General features: G+C 45.7%; 1 protein-coding gene across 2 annotated transcripts in view; it reads right to left on the bottom strand.

The window, feature by feature from the left end:
• LOC119437422 (protein crumbs) overlaps nt 1–23,517 on the bottom strand; it is a 216,164-nt gene that overhangs the window by 69,292 nt on the left and 123,355 nt on the right. For both annotated transcript variants that reach the window (XM_049660519.1, XM_037704451.2), the window contains exons 12-18: nt 23,040–23,316; nt 21,781–21,948; nt 16,276–16,397; nt 14,732–15,206; nt 10,906–11,791; nt 9,628–9,965; nt 4,671–4,922 (exon numbers count right to left, since the gene is read on the bottom strand). In XM_049660519.1, the coding sequence (XP_049516476.1) occupies nt 4,671–4,922; nt 9,628–9,965; nt 10,906–11,791; nt 14,732–15,206; nt 16,276–16,397; nt 21,781–21,948; nt 23,040–23,316 (2,518 nt within the window). The remainder of the gene's footprint in view (nt 1–4,670; nt 4,923–9,627; nt 9,966–10,905; nt 11,792–14,731; nt 15,207–16,275; nt 16,398–21,780; nt 21,949–23,039; nt 23,317–23,517) is intronic.

The following is a 23,517-nucleotide window of genomic DNA, read 5'->3' as shown; positions in this document are numbered from 1 at the left end:
CGAAATTGACAAATTCCCAAAAAACTTTGTTATAAAGAGGATTTCGTTATATGCAGGTTCGGCACAAAAATTCCAAAAAGAAACGCTTACCGTATTTACTCGATTCTAACGCGCCCTTAATAGTAACGCGCGCCCGTTTTCCGTTTGGGTCGAAGCACTCATCCTTGGAATGTCACACCAGGTACCGGACGCGTGGACACGTGTCGTTTCGCACAAGCGCAAGGCATCGGAAACGAAGAGCGAGCGTCACGATGACATCGTAGCGCCATATAGTGTTACAGTAGAACCCCGCTGTTACGTTCCCGGGGGCTGCGTTTTCCAGGCTGTTACGTCGTTTTCGGCCGGTCCCGGCACAGCTCCCATAGAACCCAATGCATTGGTAACCCTGCTGTTGCGTCGCAACTGTGGGGCCGTTCCCGCATCATATGTTGCAAACTGTCACCCCGCGCCGGCCCGAGCGGCCATTTTGACTTTTCACGTCGCTTGGCTTCGTGGCTTGACGATAGCATTGGCCGCCCAAAGTGCCGGGGGCAACAACTATGACGTATTTTCGGTTTCCACCAGCAAAAGCATGGCCCTTGAGATCCGTATTTGCTATATAAAGATGGTGTCTATGATGCGTTGTGGCCCTAAAATTGGTTTTGGCTCATAGATATTCCGTATAAAGCCCAAGGGCGATAACTTTATACGCGAGTGAAATGTACGTGCGAGTGAAATGTATGTGCGAGTGAAAACGTGCAAGGGGAGCCGACGACCGCGTCTAAATCTCACGCGCGCAAGAAAAGCAGGGAGGAAGCGCGCCTTCTTCCGTTGCGCTCGAGGCACCGGCAAGGGAGCGAGGGGGGAGGGATAGCGGGGCGGCGTTGTACTGCGCGGCGTTGTACTGCGCGACGTTGTACTGCGCGACGTTGTACTGCGCGACGTTGTACTGCGCGACGTTGTACTGCGCGGCGGCGCGCGGTCGCGCGGGCCGTATCTTGAAAGCGATCTGCGTTAGGGCAGAGTCTAGCAGTCAACGGCTCGTAGCTTTGTGCGTGCTGTGTGTTCTCGGCGCTCAGTTTGCGTTGAAGCGATAGACAACAGCACAAAGGTCACTTCGCTCACTTCTCCAACGGCGCTTCCGCACGCCGCCAGCGTTTGACAGCGCGTGTCCGCACTCATCGAGTGTGATGTGTCACAGCGTGTACCAGCGCGTCGGCAACATCAACTGGAAAAGGAGAGAGTGCCGGCTTGGCGGGCTAGGCCAGCTGCAGCCAGCGGCAGGATCAGGTTTGAATGAAGGGAGGGGGAAAGGTCACGCCCGCAGCGGCAAGATCGCCGGGTCGAGGGATGCAGGCCCGCCTCGCACACTGCATGCACGCACACGTGCGCTCGCTTTGCATTCTGTTGCAGCGGAGAAGGTGCTTCTGGTTCTACTTGCACGCTCGCGCAAAAATGACAAAATTTGGGGCGAAATCTCTAGGTTGTCGGAGGGGAAAATTCGTTATATCGAGGGGGTCTCCCGCTGCCACTTCGTTACGTAGAGGTCTCAAATACATGTGCTTCTATGGAGTAACGGCGGGGAATAGAAAAACTTTGTTATATCCAGGAATTCGTTATAGGGAGGTTCGTTATAAGCAGGTTTAACTGCATTAACAACCTTGATTATACGACGAAATTTTACGCCGACCCGCCTTGTATGACGCCTCTCAGGTATCGTACGTGGGAGGGGCAAAGTTCTAAGTAGACGGAGGCTAGCACGTAAGCACACTGCAGGCGGCTGCTAACGGGTGTGCAATACCGTATTTACCCGAATTTAATGCGAGGGGCGACTTTCCAGTCACGCAAAATAAACAAAATAAAATCGCTAATGTAACGTGAGATGAGCGGAAAAAGAAATGGTACCTTTATTCAAGGAATCGCAATTCGGAAACGTTCTCTTCCCTAATCACAGTCGTCTGAAGAGGAGCTAGATGGAGCTTTCCTTGGGCGGTCTTCTCGGGCGATCACTTTCGTGAAATTTTGCGCGACTCGGCACAAAAAGCGTACCCGACAACTGTTTCTGGCGCTGTCCTAAGCTCGTCATCAGCGCCAAAAGAGCTGTCGGCAGTATACTTCAAGGATGCCGGTACACTGTAGTGCCGGGACGAGCCGAGTCTTGCGAAAGCGAAACTATCTCCAAAAGTGATTCCCCGAGAATTGTCATCTTCCATGCCGTCGAGCTTGTTCGAGATTTAAGTACTTCTAAAAAGACCACACAACCATTTCATTTGGGGTCAGTACTAGGCCACTTCATGTTTCACAAAGCCTTCCTGACTGGCTTTGCATTTAAAGTGGGCCTGCCGCTGGTCCCGCCATCCACAAATTGCCGACTCCTTGACGTCGATACACCGAGCCGCGGCGGACTTTCCAAGCTCCACAGCCATCAAATTTATTCGTCTCTCGAAGCGACCGTCATACTGAATGCGCTGCGTCACCATAATGTCGCGAATGAATAGAGTCGAACCGCAAAAGGCCGTAGGGTATAGACCTACACCACGGCGCTACGTCACGAAAATGCGGTGGCGCTGTTGTCGGAATTTAGTTTCGCTTGGTAGGCACTCCGCCGCCGAGCCGCCGCCCGTGTCGCGCCTACCACAGCAGCCGCTGGGTTTCGCGGGTGGTTGTGCGGTTCCATCTGTGAGGTCTTTAGTCTACGATTTTACAATGAAAGAAACGCAGTATGTGGATGAGCTGAGTTGCGTCGAAGTACGCAAGAGACTAAAGTTTTTATAGATTTCCTGTTGATGAAAACAGTCGCAAGCAATGGGCCGCTACGGTAAAAAGCGAAAGTTGGATTATGATACCAGATCATCCATCATGCGCAAAACATTTCGTAACCATTAAGCTTCTCTTTTATTTTGATTGGCGTGCATTAGCCGATCTTAGGATGGTTACGATCTTAGGATCATATACGATCTTAGGATCCTTATTAGCGTGCCATTATAATTGCTTGCCGCACTCTGGGAAAGCTAGATTAGGATTAGCCTTGAATGTAGGTCGAGCGAGCAGATGCCCCACAAAACACGTCACATTCGAATTTGTTTTCATCTCAAAGAATTGAGCCACCAGCAGTGTAAATATCCTATCACACGTTCACATACGCAGGCAGCAGGCTCACAGCTGCGTTTATTGCAGTGTGGAAGTCATAAATGCGCCTAAACGTGTCAGTTAAATTTCAAGCGCGAAACAAAATGTACAGTATTAGTACAGAGTTGGAGCGATCGGACGGCCGCGTACAACAGCTAGCTCACATTGCGCGGGCCTACACAGGCGGCGTCGCCGTAGGGCCGGTACCTTGCCGGTCCCATCGCCGAGGCGATCGCTTCTATCGCCGCTCACGGCAACGTAGAAATCGGCTACAGCTTGTTTTTAACATAAAATAGTTCTTAATAGAAAAGCTATCTCGAATTTGCGAGCGTTTCGTAAAGCAGCGCCCAGTACTAAACCACCGGCGCGATCCGGAGCAACGACCCGACGGCATTTCGTCTCGCAGACGGAAACCGAAGCACCGGCCGTTTCAGCGAGGCGGCTCGGCTGGCTTGCAAGTACTACGTTTCGTTTGTTATTCGCACCAACGACACCGACAAAACCGATTCATTTAAGCCCACGTTAATCGTGTTGTCGAAAATAAGCGCACAATGATGAGCAGCAGGCCAGGCCGCAAGCGCTGTCGGCCGTCACTGCGGCGGTCAACGAGCTAGGCCTGGCGTCTCGTTCGGCCGTATCCCGATGGGGGCGAGATGCAAGAACGTGCATTGGGTGCACATTAAAGAGTCTCACGTAGTCAAACTTAGTCCGGCGCCCCCATTACTGTGTGCTTCATAACGAAATCGTGGTTTTAGCTCCTCCACCCCATTAAAAAAAAAAAAATGCGCCATCCGCGCGTGCAAGCGGTGGCGGCGAACGTGGGCGGAGCCAAACGTTGGGCGGAGCCTACGCGACGTCGCTATAGGGCCTAAAATATATCGACGGTGCCTACCGCTGTTTACAAACATGGCGTAGGTCTATAGCAGCGTCATAACCAGCCACAAGCACAACGAAAACAGCGTCGATTCCTAACCAAAAACAAGTTCTGACTTCGGTCAACTTGTCTATGGATTGGATTGAGATGTAAAGTTACAGGTTGCCAACGTAATGGTAAAAATCGCGGGATTTAGAATATTTGTTTTAAAATGATAAATTTTGCCATTATTCGAATGTAATGCGAGGGTCGAGTTCAGGTAACGAAAATTATGAAAAGAAAAAACTCACGTTACAATCTAATAAATACGGTAATTTTTTAATAATTTAATCTACCTTCTTTGGAAGCAGCGCAGGTTTGTGCCGCGGGCTTACCTATTCTGGCGGTCTGCACGCGTTTTTTGGGCAAGAGTGAGCGTCACTGCCAATATTTTTAGTTTTTCGATTATACGACGCCCGGATTATATGACGGTTTTGCGTGGTCCCCTCAAAGTCGTATAATCTGGATTCCACTGTATTCCTTATGTGCCTTTCCTACGTGCCACCACGAAAAAAAAAGAATTTGGAGAAATGAATTCCATACATTTGTTGAATTCTTCCAGAAAGGTCATGTGAGCTAAGGTGAGCAAGCGTCACCAGGCTGTCAAGTGAGGGTAAAAACGGCAACAAACTTGCTGCTGCCAACATACCCTAAAGTCTTGAAGCACTCCCTTGAATGCGTCGACATTGCCAACGGAATCGGTGAGCTCTCCCAGCCAGGAAGAACCACCCCCCACTGCAGCCTGCCGGCGCCGGCGCCTGAGGGGTGGCTGACTTTGTGTCTGCAGCCATCCAAGATAGATAATGTGGGGGGCAATGACGTTACCGCTGCCACTCATCGGGGGTTCCAAGCCCTCCTGACCGTCCACTGCTGCTCCAAGCCACGAATCGTTGAGCCACACCTGACCAAGGAGAAAACAAGTCCAGCACAGGGAAAATCAATGCAGTGCACACCGATGCTTTAGCTTGCCATTCGCTCGTTTGGAGGTGCCGCCAGTTAAAAGGGCCCTGAAATACTTTTTGAAAATAGCAAGAAAATGTTGATCTGTTAACGAGGTTTCCGTGAACATGCGAGATATATTATTGCACTGCATGCAGCAGGAAATTTACAATCTTGCGTCAAAAGCAGTGAAAAACAGTTTTGTACATGTTCCTCTAAAACAGGAACGAAAGCTTGTTCCTTGTTCCTTCCCAATCTTGAAACGAGTTCCCGTTACAAGTTCCTTTAATGCAAGAAGAACGCGTTCCAGTTACACTTCGAACATTGGAATGTGTCGTTACATTAACGTTAAATTTGATTTTTTAAATTAAGATATAGTGATGGGTTATCCTGAGGCGAAATAAAGTGAGCAATTTGAAACTCACATCGAACTACATATATCATACGAATCTGAATATCGCTGCCAGCAGATTATCTGGAGATAGAAAGAATTCAAAGAAATGCTCCTAGACTAATTTTTTCAGATAGCACTGGATATACTCTCTAGACATGTCTAACTGAAACTTTGGTGTTCGTCTATTACACGTGCAACACATATGACACTCCACTTCGGTCTTCAAATGAGCAGTCAGGATACTGCGCTTCAGAAGTGCAAATAGAAAGTTACTCACATGCACCAATATAATAAATTAAATTAAAAAATGAACTACAGGAGGGAGCATCACGTGACAGTCTTGAAGCCCAGTCATAAAAAAAATTGTCACCAGCTAAGCACTCCGTAGAGATGGTTAACCAGCGAAGCTGAAACATGCGGCCTCGGTGTTTATCACTGGGTTAATGCCGACGGTACATTAAAGTCTTTCTCAATTATAAGTTACGTCCTTGTGTTCATTAATGAGGTTACACACACGTTCTACTGCGATGGAGAAAACGACGTCACTGACTACTGGTATGCCCGCAGTTCGCTGTTGTCACATTGCTGTTTGCGATTCTTCAAAATTAAAATGCTTCAAAATTAAATCTGTCTGCCACCTAAGACAATGAATGGCTCATACCCCCTTAAGCAATGGCTCATACCCTCGTAAACGGGGCCTCCCCATTACGACAGAAGAGAAGTGAAATTCTACGCTGTAATGAAGAGCGGGAACGGAGCCAGCCGTGGAAGAAAACGACGAATGCGGGATCAGTGGCAAGAGCGCGTTCGCGCGGTTGCGCCGAGGGGCACCAACGAGCGAGCTGTGGAAGAAGACGACGACGCTCGAGCCATTGCTGATGATGATAGTTTCTGCGTACAGGCGACAGAGGGACGAATCGACTAGCCATATACAGCTTCGTTGTAAATATAACGGAGAACTCAGGAAAAAAAAAAAGCACCATAGTCAGTCACGTGACAGGAAAGCGGTAGTTCTTTGCGCCTCACGCGGTCGCCCATCCGCTCTGCATGATGTGCTGCGTATATGCGTGCGTGCATTTGTTCAATGCCGTGGAACATTTACAGAAGGAACCCCGTTCCCTCTGCCGTTCCTTCATAAACCCAACACGTTACCGTTACAGTTCCACCAACCCTTAACAGAACGGTGGCATTCCTCCGTTCCTCCCAAAAGGAACTAGTTCCAGGAACGCCGTTCCGTACAACACTGGTGAAAAATCGGCTGCTCTCGCTTCCACAATGCCGTCATGCAGCACCATCGCAAGCAGCTGGACACACAATATCAATTTTTCGATTTTGCAATCGCAAGACAATTCTCAGTAATACGAGGTCTGTTAGAAAAGTATCCGACCTTTGGCCAAAGAAAAAAAAACTGGCATAACTGGAGCATTGAAAACCTAATCACCCTCAAAGTAGTCTCATTGGGACTCCACACACTTCTCTCAGCTGCCATTGTTGGAAGCATTCCAAGAAGGCCTCTTTCGGAATAGAGTTTAGCTCAGCTGTCGTTGCAGCCATAATGTCCTCTCTTGTCTGAAATCGCGCTGCTTTCAATGGCCTCTTGATTTTTGGAAACAGCCAGAAGTTGCGGGGGGCATATCAGGAGAGTAAGGAGCCTGTTGAACTACAGGAGTCTGTTTTTTCGCCAAAAAGTCTGAATCAAGTGCGAGGAATGTGCAGGAGCATTGTCGTGATGGATGCGCCAATTTCCTGTTGACCACAACTCCGGTCTCTTGCGCTGCACAGCATCACGTAGCGACGGAGGACATCCCTGTAGTACTCTTTGGAGATTGTTTGACCCTGTGGTGCGTACTCGTGGTGTACCACACCGCGGGAGTCAAAGAAAGCAGTCAGCATCACTTTGACGTTGCTGTACACTTGGCAGGCCTTCTCTGGTCTTGGTGACGTGGAATGCTTGCACTGTGACGACTGGGATTTGGTTTCCGGGTTGTACCCGTACACCCAAGACTTGTCACCAGTGATTTTGGTGTTCATGAAGTCGGGGTCACTGTTTGTGGAATCCGGCATGTTCTGTGAGACTTCAACATGAAGTTGCTTTTGCTCCACCGTGAGCAGCTTCGGCACGAATTTTGCCGCAACTCTCTTCATGGCCAAATCTTTGGTCATAATGGAATGTGCAGAAAAAGTGCTGATGCCCACCTCTTCCGCAATTTCTCGGATAGTCACACGACGGTCCCGTATCACCACAGTGTTCACTTCGGCAATGACCTGGTCATTTTGTCATGTTGATGGCCGACCGGAGCGTGGCTCGCTCTCCACCGATGCGCGGCCGTCTAACCGGTTGTACCACTCCTTAATCTGTGTGCTGCTCATAGCATCATCACGGAAATCCGTCTGAACCATCCGAATGGTTTCCACTTGGCTGTCGCCCAGTTTATGGCAAAATTTGATGCAGTAGCGCTGCTCCAGTCGCTCTGTCATTTTCCTTGCAATAAAAAAACCGACGAGAACACTGCGCAATACCTCACTCAAATGCTGCGTCCCAGCGACTGACGCTATTGGCAGGCGGGAAAAAATTTGCGCATGCGCACGAAAATTCAAGGTCGGCTGATGCAAGCGCGCTTGTTTCATATCCATCAGGTGTTCAACAAAAAAAATAAGGTCGGATACTTTTCTAACAGACCTCGTACAATTACTGCTCATTTGAGTTAAATAAATGAAAGATATATTTGTATGCGATCTCGAAGAGACAGATAAACCCTTTCATATTTCGACTGCCAGTCTGCACATGACAGTTGGGCGTTGCTGCGTCTGCTGCGCGTGGCCTCCAAGATGAAAAGTGTAACATAGATATCGCAGCTGGCATGGGGTGCCGCCACGAGCAATCTCCCCGCGAGACATTCAACCTTTGAGCGGGGCCAGAGGGGCATTGCTCCCTTGTGCCCCCTAGCCATCTCCCCGGCGTAGCTTCCAGCGCAGTAGTGGAAATGAAAGCAAAGGGAAAGCTGCTCCTAGGTCGTATAACTACGTTTAACTTCGCTTGTGCATGAAGGATTCAATCATTTTTTTCCAGCACAAGATTCATGAGGTGACGTAATTTAATAGTGATGTCATTCTATGATTAGACAGAAAAGTGTTTCAGGGCCCCTTTAAAAAGCTGCAGCTCGGAGCCAACTGCCCATTCAAATATATACAGTGCTCAGCGATTTAAATGTGATACTCAGAGCACATGGCTGCTGGCACTTTTTGAGTCACCGGCGGGCACTGGGTCCACCAAGATGATGCATTATGGCACATGATGAAAGTGAGGACCTTTGTGACGCATCGCATTGTGACTGCATTTGACCCCCAAGCAAGCACCCAGCACTCACTGATGGTGCAAAAAGTGCCGTCCACCATGCGGTCGAATTATAGCATTCGAATCGCTAAGCACTGTATGTGCCAAACACAGAACTGATCTTCCTGGGCAACCACTAAACTGCTGAACATTCAAGAGAAAAATTTGAATTGAACTGAATTGTGGAACTTAATGTCTGGAAGCTGTACAGTGGTATTGAGAGACACTGTAGTGGAGGTCTCTGAATTAATTCTGACTACCTGGGGTTCCTTAATACGAGCGTTTTACATTCAACCCCCCCCTAGAAAAGCGGCCATGGAAGTCAGAATTGAAACCTGCAAAGAAAGGAAATTAAATTCTGACTTAATATCAACATTCTGATTTAAGTCCTTTTATTTTTCATTTTTACAAATCGCCAAAACAAAATATTGAAGTGCAATGTCTACAACACTATAACTTCGCATCAGAAACAGACATTATGATTCTGTAAACTGCATCATGTATTAAAGCGTCTCAGTGGATAAACATGACATGTTAGCTCTGAGCTTATGTGAAATCCCTATATTGTTTATGCAAGTTTTGCAAATATCCTATTCACAAATTACTGGTAGAATACCGGGGAGCAGCGTATAACATCTACATCAATTTTGTCTATCTTGGAGGTCCTAGTTTAATGCAGTTCACAGCTACAATGATATATCTTTTTTCACTGCAGCGTTAGACTTCTAAACTTTTTTTTTATTCTCAGTTTTTCTGCAATTTTTTCAAAGTAATCAAAAAGCCTAAAAAAAGAAATCTGCTCCTAACAATCCGTAGATGTTACCTGTTTTTTTCTTTTTTCAATTCCAACAAACCTCCTCAAAATCAGTTCCAGAGTATGCTGAGAAAGACTGTTTTTCACTTGAATTATGTTGCTTGAATCTAAACACGTCAACCCACCTGGACAAAGTGAAGCTTGCCATCATCCAGTCGCAACTTGGATGGGTGCAGAATCTTAGGCATGTAGGTAGCTCCGGCACCACCAGTGGAACTGCTCAGCAGAAGCACTTGAAGTCGGCCATCACGAAGCCGGGCAGCTAAGAAGCTCTCGTCACCCGATGAAGACTGTGTAGGCGAGGGCTCTGCACCAATGTAGAAGAGCAGGCCAGAGGGGCTCCGGGTGCGTACAAACAGGGTAGCCTCAACTCCCAGGCCAAGGCTGCCCCAGTGTTCAGGCTTCACACGCAGCCTGGTGAAGCTCAAGCTGTTGTGATGACCAAAGGTGGCCGCCGGGTAGCCTGCACAGGAGTACGTAAATTTTGCATATATTGAAGGGTTAGAAGTATGTCCACCTAAAAAGGCTTTTTCATAGCCTATGAATTCAAGAAAGCACGCAATCAAGCAGTTCTCGGCCCCTCACTGGTAGTAAGCAGGCTGTCATATACGGTGCATTCAGACAGTCTTAAATGTTGTGTAAGAAATGCTACAGCAGCTACACAAACAGCATCAGTGGATTTGCATTATGTGGATGAAGGTGAACATCTTACAGAGCAGGAGGGATGAAAGCTGAGCTCGTTGACACATAAATCTTCGTGACTACTTGAGAACAGTGCAGACTGAACCAGTCTATATATATATACGTGCGAGCGGAGTTTGGATGAAGAGGAGAACAAAGATGGGCTGGCTCGCGTGCGGTGCCGTGAACTGCTTTCGCTGAGCGATACCTTTGCATTCTTCATCGTGTACATAAACGCGATCTGTCACATTTGCGATGGACGTGCGGGGTAAGCAGAACAATCACCGACACAGAACATGAACAGGCACCACATATATATACATATATATATCTGCATTCCAAATAAAAGTTTTTAGTCGATTTCACCAAGTTCAGTTGGCTGGCATGAATCAATTAGATGTCCCAAAGCTACACCTAGGTTACAAGTGGAGTTGTAGGAGACTCCAATTTTATTTTGACCAGTCAGGATTCTTTAATGTTTCTCCAGACCTCACTATCCAGACGTTCATTTGCATTTCTTCCCTTTGTGCTCAGTAGCAGCACAACATGGTCACCAAGAAAGTGTGGAAAGTTTATTTTCAAATAACATTTTTCCAGCAGCTGAATACAGTGTCGATGCTAGCACAGGGCAACATTTTTCTAACCTGTCTGCACAGTGTCATTGAGGATAAAATGCTGTGTGTTAGGAAAACTATACCAAAGTTAAGAAAAGTTACACGTACTGTTGTTACACCGCTCGCCATAGTAGGGTCGGTGGCAGTGACACTCATGCCGGTCCCACAGATCCACACAGTTGCCTTGGCCACTGCATGTGTCAGTGACGCACTGCTCCTCACGTGGACAACCCTCAGAGAGCCCGGACTGGTCACGTGGCAACTGCAGCACTCCGTCAAGCCACACTTCCCTCAAGCAACCCACAAAGCCACTCGTATTCTGTTTTTGCAAGCTCGCCACACTACTGGCAGCATCTCGATGAGACTGTCCACTTCCAAGGACAACTGAAACCAGCGGAGTGGCCGGATCATAGCCAGGCAATAAGGCTGTTGCGTTGGGGCCTTCAGTCAGGGACACGGATATCGATCCCAATAACATTTCCAGATTCAGTTCCTTCCATTCAGCTTTATTCAGTCCCTCACCGATGGTGACCAACGAGTCATCTGCAGATTTCACAATCACTCGGCCTTGGGACAGCGCAATGAACAGCACGTGATCTTTATCTAGGGCCACGCGTGCTAATAGACCTGTGGGAAGGGTAGTTCGGAACTGCATCCTCAACTTGTGGTGGTCCAGCGCGCCTTCACGCTGCCGATCTGCACTAATGTTGAGGTCCCAAGTGGATTCATTGTTCAGGGAGGCAGTTGTAACCGTTTGGCAGATGTTTCCAGCAAAGCCCGGCAGGCAATGGCAGCGGTACGAGTGCTGCCCATCATCAGTCAATAGCGGCTCACAACGGGCATCATTCAGGCACGGCACCTGTCGGCAGCCAATCAGGAGTGTTGAGCAATTCTTGTCACCATACCCGTCAGCGCATGTACATTCATAGTCGGCAACCTTGTCATGGCAGGTGGCACCATTGCGGCATGGTTGGTATGCCTCGCATTCGTTCACCTGGGAAAAAAAATATGCGAGCAAATAAGACAGTCACATTATGCTCTAAAAACAGCAATTACTTTGATGATTTGTCACCCATAAAACCAGCATGTACTTGTGACTTTTTCGAACAGAATATCCAAGCAGAACTGACTCCCACTTCCCACCACAGACGTTTAAAAAGGGCACTGTGATTGTCTTCATCAATGCAAAGAATGCACATCCTGGCAATGTTATATTAGAGGCATTATTCATTGTGCAATATTGTTAAATACAAATGCAAAACCACCAACTGTCCCCAGGTACCATTTACTTATTGTTCACATGCAGCTTTAAAAAAATTAGCAGTGATAATTTACAAAAATGTACAGCAATGAGTGGAAACACTGAATGGAATCCTCAAGCCCCTAGGCGATAAACTTCCTCACATGCTAAGATCTTGAGCCATGCAATTGCACAGAGATGTCTTTAGCTTTAGCTCACAACCTTGCAAGCAGCAGATGCACGAAAGTCAGGGTGAGGTGCTCTATATGTCCGCAACAAGACGCATTTGACCCACACCCTATCGGCACACTGTAACTTGCCCACCAATAAGTTTTCTGAACAGCATAGCAGGCCATTTCAACTAACCAATCTGCCTCGCCATATGAGGCAGATTGCCTCACAATGATGTGAGGCAGGCCTGCCATGACAAAGCTATCCAAAAAGCCTAGTGTGCCGGTGAGCAATTGATGGCCACACTTACCTAACTATTGCTCAAATAGGAACTAAAGTTGAACCCCGCAATAATGAAATCGGAAGCAAAAGCGAAAACATTTGCTCGTGGAACACGAATTTTGTTGTTGCAAAATGAAACAGGGCAGACAGGGAATGCATGGTAAAGCAAAACTTTACTGTCAAAATTCCTTTGGCCTGCTTTGGCAAGCTTTGCTCCAGGCTATAGAACTATATTGCCGACAGCACGAAGTGCATTTCATGCATCGATCAGTGATGACGGCAGTGCCATGGAGCAGTATTCGCGATCGATTGCTTTTGGAATTCCGATCACTTTTGCAACATTTCACGTAACTCAGGATCGGATGTGGTGCAACAGCATTCCTACAGCAAACACTGTCGCTCGTAGACACCGACGCGCCTGGTGCAGAGCACGAAAGTGATCATACCTCGCATGTAGTATAGTCTGTAGTATAGTACTGTAGTATAGTTTTGGCATTTGTGAAGGAAACAAGTTATTTATATAAATATAACTTGAGGCATTTGGTTTGTATAGACATGGCATCTGAAGCAAAAGGCCAGCATTCTGCAGTAGCAACAGTGAAATGTATGTGCCTGCCTTTTAATGCGATTAGCATCCTTTGCCTATTTCAGGCATTTTGAATCTATATCTATATCTATCTAGCCTCTTACGCCAAACCAATGACTCGGTTGTCTGCTACCTTGAGCCACTACGTATGTGCTAGCAGCTGCGATGCTGTTGTGGTCGTTCCATCATCTACATATCAGCTTCATCATCCGACTCTCATCACGCTGTCGTCGTCACGCTGTCATTGTCAAGTTGTCACTGTGCCATCATCATAATTTCGGAAACGTCATACTATTGTTGTCATGCCATTGTCACAGTAAAATGTTTTCAGAAAGCCGATTTTTCGAACATGCCTGGTAATTCGGCCACCTTCGTGGCCCTGACAGTACCACGAGACAGGTTCTGCCGGAATTTAAAAAAGAAAAAAAATTGGCACTATGGGGTCGTAAAATGTATAAGGGCACATGTAATTTAGAACACTGAAACTATTCACCATACGATTTTCCACTTTTTTGCCATGACCATAGGTCTGAAACGGCAATAATTGAAGCCATCACCACCGCCATTTGGATATCTCGCAGCATAGAACCAGTGCTCTTTCATGCCGATCCGATAGCGGCTGTAGCCACTGCGACAAAACTAGGCCTAGCTGCTTCAACATTTGCTACCAAGCTTTTTTGCTGTTCGGTGCCATGTTTTTCATTGAAAGTATTCGCCGCTGTCTGCAACAGAGCCAACCCCGCCTTTGTCAACCTTGCCGATAGCTTCGAAGCCGGAAAAGTCTGGCAAGGGTCCGGCGTGCATAATGCAGGTTTTGAAAGTTAGCTTAGCTTCGCCACCATAGAGCGGTACGACGCAATCAAGCATATGCAATTTATTGCAGTGAAGCATACCAAGAGTGGAAAAAAGGCCACTGTTACGGAACACAGTATGTATTTTTTGATTATACGCGTGTGCACACACCATCTCCTTTCACAGTAAGAGCATTGATACACCTAATGAGTGTACTGGCAGGCCTTCAGAGCTATTTCGGACATGCCTGTGGTGATTTGAGCCCTTGGGAGCTGTAAAAGCATGCATTGATTTTTTTCGGGCTGCCCATTTTTTCGGACATTTTCACGGCCCCAAGGAAGTTCAAACAGCATTGACTGTACCTCCTCCGTTGTTCCATCATCATCATTCCAGCTTTGCCATCCAATTCTCATCATGTCGTTGTCACGCCATCATCGTCACACACATGTCGTCCCGCCATGGTCGTCATACACTCGCTGCCATGCCATTGTACTCATGCCGACACTGCTATACCATCGTCATTATTTAAGAAGTATGTCGCTAGTCTCGCTACATTGCTTGAATGTTAATCACATTAACATAGACAGTCATCGTAAGGCAGGTTCTGCCAAATTTTTTTTAACCGAGTTGTACGACACCTGCTCTAAAATGCTGGCCATTTGAATGATGCATTTGAATTTGCATTTGTTTAGCTTGTGGAACTTCATTTTTTGTAGTCTGTTCTAATATGCACCTTTAGGTCAACTCTTTCAGAAAAAACAATAACAAAATAAAATTGAGTAAATACGGTTATCACTCGCATCATACACTTTAAATTCTAACCAGTATTGAATAGCTAGAAGAGAAAAAGAGAGAACATGCACCTCAGTTCCACAGTCGACACCTTCATATCCGGCTTGACACTCGCAGCGATACGCATTCACCAGGTCAACACAGCGACCATAGATACTGCAGCTGTGGCCAGGGCAGTCGTCTATGTTGTTTTCACATCTTGTTCCATTAAATCCGGGTGGGCAGAGGCACACATATCCAGCGGCCGTGGCATAACTGAAGCTTTGGAAGAGCCCCAGGTAGTTTTCCCGGTAGAGACTCGTATTGGAGCGTTCAAGGCAGGCAGCCCCATTCTCGCAAGGTGGCGTAGACGGCCTCGGAGGGTCGCAGTCCGGTACATCAGTTTCGCAGGAACTGCCCTCATAGCCATCATAGCAGTGGCAGTAAAAGCCACGCACACGGTCTTCACACGTTCCACCATGCAGGCAGGCCCCCGGGTAGCAGTCGTCAATGTTCCGCTCGCAGTGTGCGCCTTCGAAGCCTGTATCAGTGCAGTTGCACTCGTACCTGCACAGTTAAGAACAGCAGGAAAGCACATCAGCATAGAGCATTAAGGCGTCTTGGCATCATAAAACCAACAAGCTAGCAAGTGCTGCAAGACTTCCCGTATTTTCATCTAGACAGACAAACATAGACACAGACAGTGACCTACAGATGTGCTGAGCCCATCATAGACACCCTTCACTCACTCAACGTTGCATGGAGAAGACTATACCTAGAATTAACAATGAGAACACTACATATACTAGGCAAAAAAAAGAGAGAACAGACAGCAATGAAAAGAGAAAGAAAAGGGGGGGAGGGGGGGCAGAACAGGGAAGTGATTACTAGCATTTCTGTTGTGAATAAAATATAGGATGAGTGGAGAGGCACACATTGATTCGAATGTACACAGATCTCGAAGATAGATGCACGGTACTCCTGTAGCTGTAGAAGTCTGCGAATGTATGGCAGAGACAGTTTGAATAATGTTTGTTAGTGAAGAAAAAAAGCACTGGAGCAGACAGATGGTAACTAACAGTCTAATTTTTAAAATGTCTTGCTTCAACTAAGCTCACATCATATAGTCATTACCAACAGTGTTTCAGGGAGATTTTGTCTCGACCAATGTTCTGCTTATCACTTCAACCCAAACAGCTACGCACCAGTCATGTGCCACTTGAATCAAACAATACAGCAGCTATTTTACAAGCAATATAGACTTCTATGTACTAGGTAAAACAAAACAGATTGACTGAGCTAATCGAAACTTAATCACGAATTCTGATCATTAGTTGATTATTCCAACACAGCAGAATTTCACTATGTAATACATTCTAGGTTTGGCACATTTCCATTCTTTGAACTGTGGGAACCTGGTTCCATTAAAATTTGAGATTTCCTTGTAGAATCTGTAGTAGTACTATTACAATTTTACTTCATGTCTACACTACCAGAATACTTGTTGAACACGTAGCATAAAGTGCACCTGATAATTTCAAGCCCAACTGCAGAATGCCTTCCACTCTGCATCCAGGTTACAGCTACTAAGAAAACTAAGTGGCACATCACCAAAGTAAAAAGCACTCCTGCTCACCCATTGACAAGATCCAGGCAGCCTGCTCCATTGAGGCACGGTCCCGATTGGCACTCATCAATGTCAATTTCACAACGAGTACCCTCATAACCCGCAGGGCAGTTGCAACGAAATCCATTGACCTGCATTCAGCCCAGTGCATCAACATCATTTACACTTGCAGACTGTGGGAATGTGGGAAACGTATCATGTAAATCATAAAAAGAAGCCATAAGTGAGTAAATTTTAACACTACAAAATTACAGCACATTAGAACTATATATGTTTGCAGTGCAATGAGATTGCACTGCAAACATATATTGGCTGCAACACTGCAGCCAATTTTTATGGTACCCATCTTTTTACCACAATGGAAAGCTTACCGGTCAGAGTGTTGAATCATGCAGTGGTAACGCGGAAAACACCGTGGAACATTTTTTATCAGGATTTTTTGGTGTGCAGTGAGGATGTAGTGGAGTGTAGTGGAATGTAGTGGATCTAGTGTTCACTGGAAGCATGCTGGAAACAATGATAGGTGAGCATGATAGCGATTCTACGCCGGCATTGGTGGGTGGCAGACGCCAAGTGCAGTTGTAGCTGTAAGAAAGTATTATTTATCAAGCCAATGTTACTGCGATTCATACTTTCCGAAGTGCTAAATTATTTCTACAATAATAGCTACATGCTTTTGTGGTTTCCTGACCCACAGCTTTGGTCATTAGCAAGTCAAATGTGTTTTTTAGTAAAGGTAAGTTAAGTTATCTAAAGCGAAACGACGCTTTTACACGTCCCACACAGTTCAGCGTGTTGCCGTAGCTATGCATGCGCTTTTGATTTTCAAAGCATGTTGTCTCTCAAAGACCTGAGCAGGCTGCAACACGAGCTCACATGCGTGCTCAGAATTTCACGAGTGTACAACAGCAATCATGTGCGCCGCCATGCATAGGGAGACGTGAGTGCCACTCAATATGCGTGGACTGTTTTTTACTTCATAATAAGCATAGAATAAAGCGCAAAAGCCGAATAATATACGAACTGCCATTTTAAGGGGAGATGCAGGGCTGAAAATGAGCTTTTGAAGAGTCGCACGGATATTTAAAAATTTATAGGTTTATGTATCTTCTTGCTTTAAGTACATATTCTAAATTTCATTATTACTGATCAAATAGAAAAGAAGTTATGGCTGTCATAAGGACCAATTAGGCATGTCCACCTTAGGAAAACTATAATTTCAGACATAACGAAGACACACCAATTGTTTTTGTTAGATTCCTTCTAGGGGCATTATAGCACACGCTAAGGCTAGTCGAGGTCACAGGATCGAATCCCGGCCGCAGCGGCCGCATTTCGATGGAGGCGAAAAGCAAAAACGCCTGTGTGCTTGCGTTGTAGTGTACATTAAAGAACCCCAGGTGGTCAAAATTAATCCAGAGCCCTATACTACGGCGTTCCTCATAATCAGAACTGGTTTTGGCACGTAAAGCCCCAGAAAGAAGAAGAAGAAGGAAAGTCGTACATTTTCAAAGCAAAGCATTCTGTCTCACTGATTCGTCCGTGAGTGCCAAAAATGCACTGCAGGAAAGCCAACTGACGCAATGGAAATATCTGCGCATACAATAAAACAACAGCACATCTGCACACACAATAGAACAACGGCGCATAACATACGTATCGTAGAACACTGCAGTTTACATTCGCAGTTGTACTGATAAGAACAATGGGAACTGCAACGCCATGCTACCCAGACGAACTGTATATATCTGCATTGCATTGTGCGCGTCACGCAATCCATTCCCGGCTGTCACCATGGGTAGGCCGTGGGTGCAACGCATGGCAGAAGAGGCTAACGTACACGAACGTAAGCGCGAGTGCGATAGTGCCCGTAAGGCCGATCCTGTGTATTGATTACGGCAGAGCCTCTGACCATCTACCACAGCAGTCACAAGGCACTACTGTGCATGTGTAGAGTCGTCCGTGAAAGTGCGAGTGTGTATCAACTGCTACATGATCTAAAATCAAGGCTACGCTACTTAATGAAATGTGTCTTCATTCAAGTTCAACATTAAAAAAATACAATGTTAAACAAGCAATCAAATCACATATGCATTACATCGGGTCGCTCAGCATTTCTTGGGTTCGTTGCGAGGTCGTTGGCTTTGGACTCTGACTGATTCAGTTTGCATGGGAGAAAGCTTCGCGTTCAACCATCTTTCATTAAGAAAAGGGCTTCGATTTTTTCAATACATTTCTGTAACAATGTCATCACTTTGAGGCTAAGTAAAATTTTTTTCATTGTCATTTATGTGAGATACGTAATAATTTCTTGTGTTAAAACAAATTTTGGAATATAAAAAGTACCTCATTTTGTCCCTGACAAAAATTCAGCCCAGAAACTACTTTGAAAGCAGGTTTTGGCGAATCAGTTTGGAAATTATAGTTTTCCTAAAGGTTTTGTTCGGCCAAAAAGTGCAAACAGAAAAATGAGATCAAAGATTTGAGAACATGCTATTTTATTTTAAGAACAAAAATAATAAATCAAAGTCCCCGGTGGAGGGTCCTGCTCCATAGCCTTGGACCCTCCTCTTTAATTCGAACCTGCTCTGCGGCAATTGCTTCAAGTCATCTTCACTTTTTTTCAGCTTTAGAGCAGACCAGCGCCCTTGTCTGCGCTTACAGACACGGGCGCTGCAGCCAGAATTATGGGTTTCTTTTTCTTTTTTTTAGCTTTTACTTTGTGGCCTGCTGTACTCTCAATGGAATGTCTCCCATGATTAAAATGCGCAAAAAACAAACTTTCCAACGCAGGCATTCACTCCGTGTTCGGTTTCTTGCCCACTCTGAGGCCGCGTCTTGAATACAGCATTCCTGGGCCCTCTCAACGACGAGCGTGTGCCACCGTCACGTGAAGAGAATCAATTTTCTACGGTTCTACAGTGCAGATGGCAACCAAACTTGGTGATAAGCTTCTTTATACGTCTAGGAATCTAAAATAATCAAAATTCTAAAATGTGTTTTTCTGGCGAAAATTGCAATTTTAGACCCACCCCGCCCCCTTAAGCAATCAGTATAAGGTAGTTAATAACAGCCGACTTGCTTACAGTAATCTCGTATACTACGTCCAAAGTACCAAGGCTTCACCACCAGTTCACACTCCTTACTGGTGTTTCAGACTTTCATTGCCAAATTAAAATTGTTTGCCAGTTCGAGATTCCTGCTTAAATCGCAAACAGCATGCTCGATTCTATCACTATTAATCATAGTCATTTCATTTTCATTAACGTCTCGCAACACATTCTGGCCAGTTGTCAGTCCCTTTAAGAGACAGAATATGGGAGACAACACAGGTGCTCAATACTGCTCTATACTGGGTCTTTCAGCAAAGATTAGGCTCTTAAAAGGGCCCTGAAACACTTTTCGAACTAATGATAGAATGGCCTCCCTATTAAAGGACACTGTCTCACGAATCTCATGCAGGAAAAATTTTTCAACTCCTTCAACTATAAGTGAAGTTATCGCACCGATACACGGCTTTCTCTCTCCTTTTGTCTCCGCTAGCAGACTGATAGCTACACAGCCAAGAGGGCAAAGCCCCAGCCAAAAGTTGAGTGTTGCGATGGCAAAAGGGCTCGTCAAGGCACCCGGCTGCAGTAGCCTATGCTATGCAGCATGCCGCTGCAATCTCAGAGGCCACACGCAGCAGACGCAGCTAAGCGTAGTGCAAAGATGAAATGATTTTCTGTCTTTTTGACATGGCAGACATATACATTTTTAATTTATTTAACTCAAAATTAGCAATTATGTATTACTGAGAATTCCCTTGCAAATCACAAAATTAGCCAATAGCATTGGTGGGTCCAGCTGCTTTTTATGATGCTTCTTGACGACATTGCAGAAGCATGAGATTTTTCGCTGTGTCTGACAAGAGATTGTAAATTTCCTGCTGCATGCAGTGCAGTAATATTTGGGTCACATGTTCACAGCTGCCCCTATGATAGATCAGTATTGTTTTCTTACTATGTTAAAAAAGTGTTTCCGGGCCCCTTTAAGAAAGAGCACAGAAGAGATCTGGAGCTTATTTTCTTGGCAACACATTATTCATGATGCCAGCCATCAGAAATTATGCAACATAGTTGTGCCTCTATTAATTTAGTTCCGTATTTATCTTTAATTATTTGCAGTAGGAGATGTATTCAAAAGAAGAACTGATGCCAGACAACACTCCAAGCATGCTCAGTTAACAAAACTTCCGAGACTACCAACAGGTTACTTAAATTCTTGTTTATTTGAAAGACCTGTCAACACATTATATATCAAGAGAGACTACAAAATACAAAAAACAAAACCATGGGTGGTCAGAACAGAATAACTACAAGAAAAGTTATGAAAAGCATACCACCATACCTGCATTAAACAATAGTACTCAAAAGTGATCATAACTCTGCATCTGACTGACAACAACATGGTTTGAAAGCTTGTTGCACTATGAAATGGTGTCAGAAAAGAAAGAGCACTTTTGGAAACATCAGTACTATACCATATCTCACAGACCTCGAGTGTGTGGTCATGATGGCTGGATATAAAATGGGGCAACAAAAGGTACAAGTCTCTGTTGCCGTAAAAATAGCTGCATATAGTACAAGTTTTGTTTTTCTTCATAATTTGACATGCATAATTTTTTTCTCGTTTTACATTCAGGCGCCAAAACTTTCCATGTTATTCCATGCACCTAGTCACGATTTCAGTTTTAGACATGGTACAAAGCAGGCAGGCACCTATTACCATTGTCATCGGGTGCTTCGATTGAAGTGGAAAACTGAAAACCACAAACGGCTGTGCTGAAACGGAGAATGTTTGCCGAGACCGGCATACATGCCTGCTACCACGCCAGTGACCATGCTTACTGCATTCGATCATCTCATTTCCCCCTTACTTAGCTGTACGATGGCAGCACGATGGAAGCAGCAAGCGGAGAACAATTTCGGCTGCCAAAACTACCAGCAACAGTGTTGCAGAGCGACAGTTCAAAGTGAACAAAGGGAGCAGCCGAGGCTGGCGACAAGAAAAACACACTTTTTTCGCATGTAGCAAAAACAGATGACTTTTCCAAGGTCCCAAAAGAGAAACTTTCCCAGCAATCAAGGAAGATTTGGAAGCCTACGTAAAGCAGCAATGCCTTTGCAGCTTGCATTGTACATCGGGCTACTGCAACAAAACACAGAAAGGCATCGCTTCGGCGTACTTTAGGGCCACATGGCACTGGATTACCTATTTTATGAGCCATGCAGGGTTCTCATTACGCTGGCACACTTGTCAGGCATGCCTTCAAGAAATGCAAAATACCAAAAGCTCTGGATGGCACAGATGAGTATGTACCTCTGAATGGACATCTTCAACAATGAATCGTCTGAAGAAAGCGAGAATGAATGAGTAGGCAGCGCAGCTCTCAAAATTGCCTGTTCTGTAATATCTGTGTTCACATTATATTTGCATTGTTACAGTATGCAGCAGGAATTATTCAAAACTCACCTGGTCCAGGCAGGTAGCCCCATGCATGCAGGGACTAGAAGCACACTCGTTGAAGTCTATCTCACAGTGTTCACCCAGATAGCCACCAGGGCAGATGCACTTGTACTCGTTCACCCCGTCCACACAGGTCGCTCCATTGAGGCATGGCTGTGAGAGGCACTCGTTCACCTGCGCCACACAGAAATTGTCAAGAAACCGAAGTAGCCAGACCCAACTGAAACATTTGCCAGGCTTACTTCTCGCTGAAGGTTTAATTCCGAGTTTGAAATCACCACTTCTCACCAGCAGACACATGCTGGCTGTGGAACATGCTCTTTTTGCATGTGCACACTATCGAGAATTGTTTGTTGTCACAAGAATCAACTACACATAAAATGTACTGGGAAGTAGCTACAACACAATCATCAAAGCTCGAGGAGAAGGGGAACTGAGGGGGTCCGATTTTTGGTAGCCACAACCACATGAAGGCAACAGATAATGACGCCAAGGAAAGCACAGGGGAAATTATTTGTAATTTTAACTTTAATTCAAATTACAAATCATTTCTTCTATGCTTTCCTTGGCTTCATTATCTGTTGCCTTCATATGGTTGTGGCTAATCATCAAAGCTGTGAGTTATCCAAGTTCCTAAGAAAGGTCCACATGTGCTTGCCAACTTTACAATAATTTTGCTTTCCAGTAAACTTCCAAGATATTTTACAGCTCATGAATGCATTAATAGTCACCAAAACTTCAATAACGTAACTCAGTACCTGTGGTACTAAGTCACTATGAACAGTATGTCAGCTCATCTCAGCGCACTGTAGCCTTTAAGGTATGCTCTGAGCACAGAGTTCTGCCATCATATGTGCACGATGTGCCGGGGCCTACATCAGTGAAAAGCTCCCGAGTGTGCTGGCACCTTGCAGTGCCACTTGGCAAGGTATGTCAAATTTTACAGTAACAGACCAAGCCAAAGAAGAAAGCATAAGGTAGAGACTAATGTGAAACTCTTCCAGCACACATGAGCATAGACACTACACTGTGCCAATTCTCAATGTTCAAGAAAAGAATAAAACCAGCTCAAACCAAGCAACCATGTCTAAATGGGATGCTTAGAATGTGATCAAAAGATCTACAATGCACTGAGATCTGCAAGTCCTGGGTGAACTACTGCATGTTCCAGTTAAAGCCCCTTTAACGAGTTTAATTCTCACCCTTGCATTAGCTTTCATCAAAGAGAATATGTGAACAAGACCCTCAAAAGAAAGAGCACACACCTCTATGTGGCAGCGTGTGCCCGTGAATCCAGGTCGACAGAAGCACTGGAACTTTCCTGGCAGGTTGTGGCAGAGGCCATCATGCTCGCAAATGTGTGCAGCACACTCATCCACATCTTCTGCGCATCGTGAACCCTGGTAGCCACGGGGGCACTCGCAGTGGAAGCTGCCCACTTCATCGGCTTCTTGGCACTTGGCGCCAGTCACACATGGGTTCGGCTCACAGCGCTCAGGCCGCAGAGCAAAGCTTCCACATGCGCTTTGAGGGTCAGAACATCTGCACAAACGAACAGGATATGTACATGAAGAGTTCAAAGACAGGGGCAAAATATGCAGCCCAGCAATTCACGCTTCTAAGATGCAGAACTTTGTGTGCCTTGTTCATGCCTTTACACTTTGTGCTTTCATTTACATTTTTAACTGATCTTTGCATTTATTTAGCAAAAAGCCCAACTCTGAGCCAGCAGCCAGGCTTAAT

The sequence above is a fragment of the Dermacentor silvarum genome, chromosome 1 (genome assembly GCF_013339745.2).
Source record: "Dermacentor silvarum isolate Dsil-2018 chromosome 1, BIME_Dsil_1.4, whole genome shotgun sequence".
NCBI classification, from domain to species: Eukaryota; Metazoa; Arthropoda; class Arachnida; order Ixodida; family Ixodidae; genus Dermacentor; species Dermacentor silvarum.
Note: the sequence above shows the minus strand (reverse complement) of the source record. Positions and strands in the feature narration are given on the sequence as shown.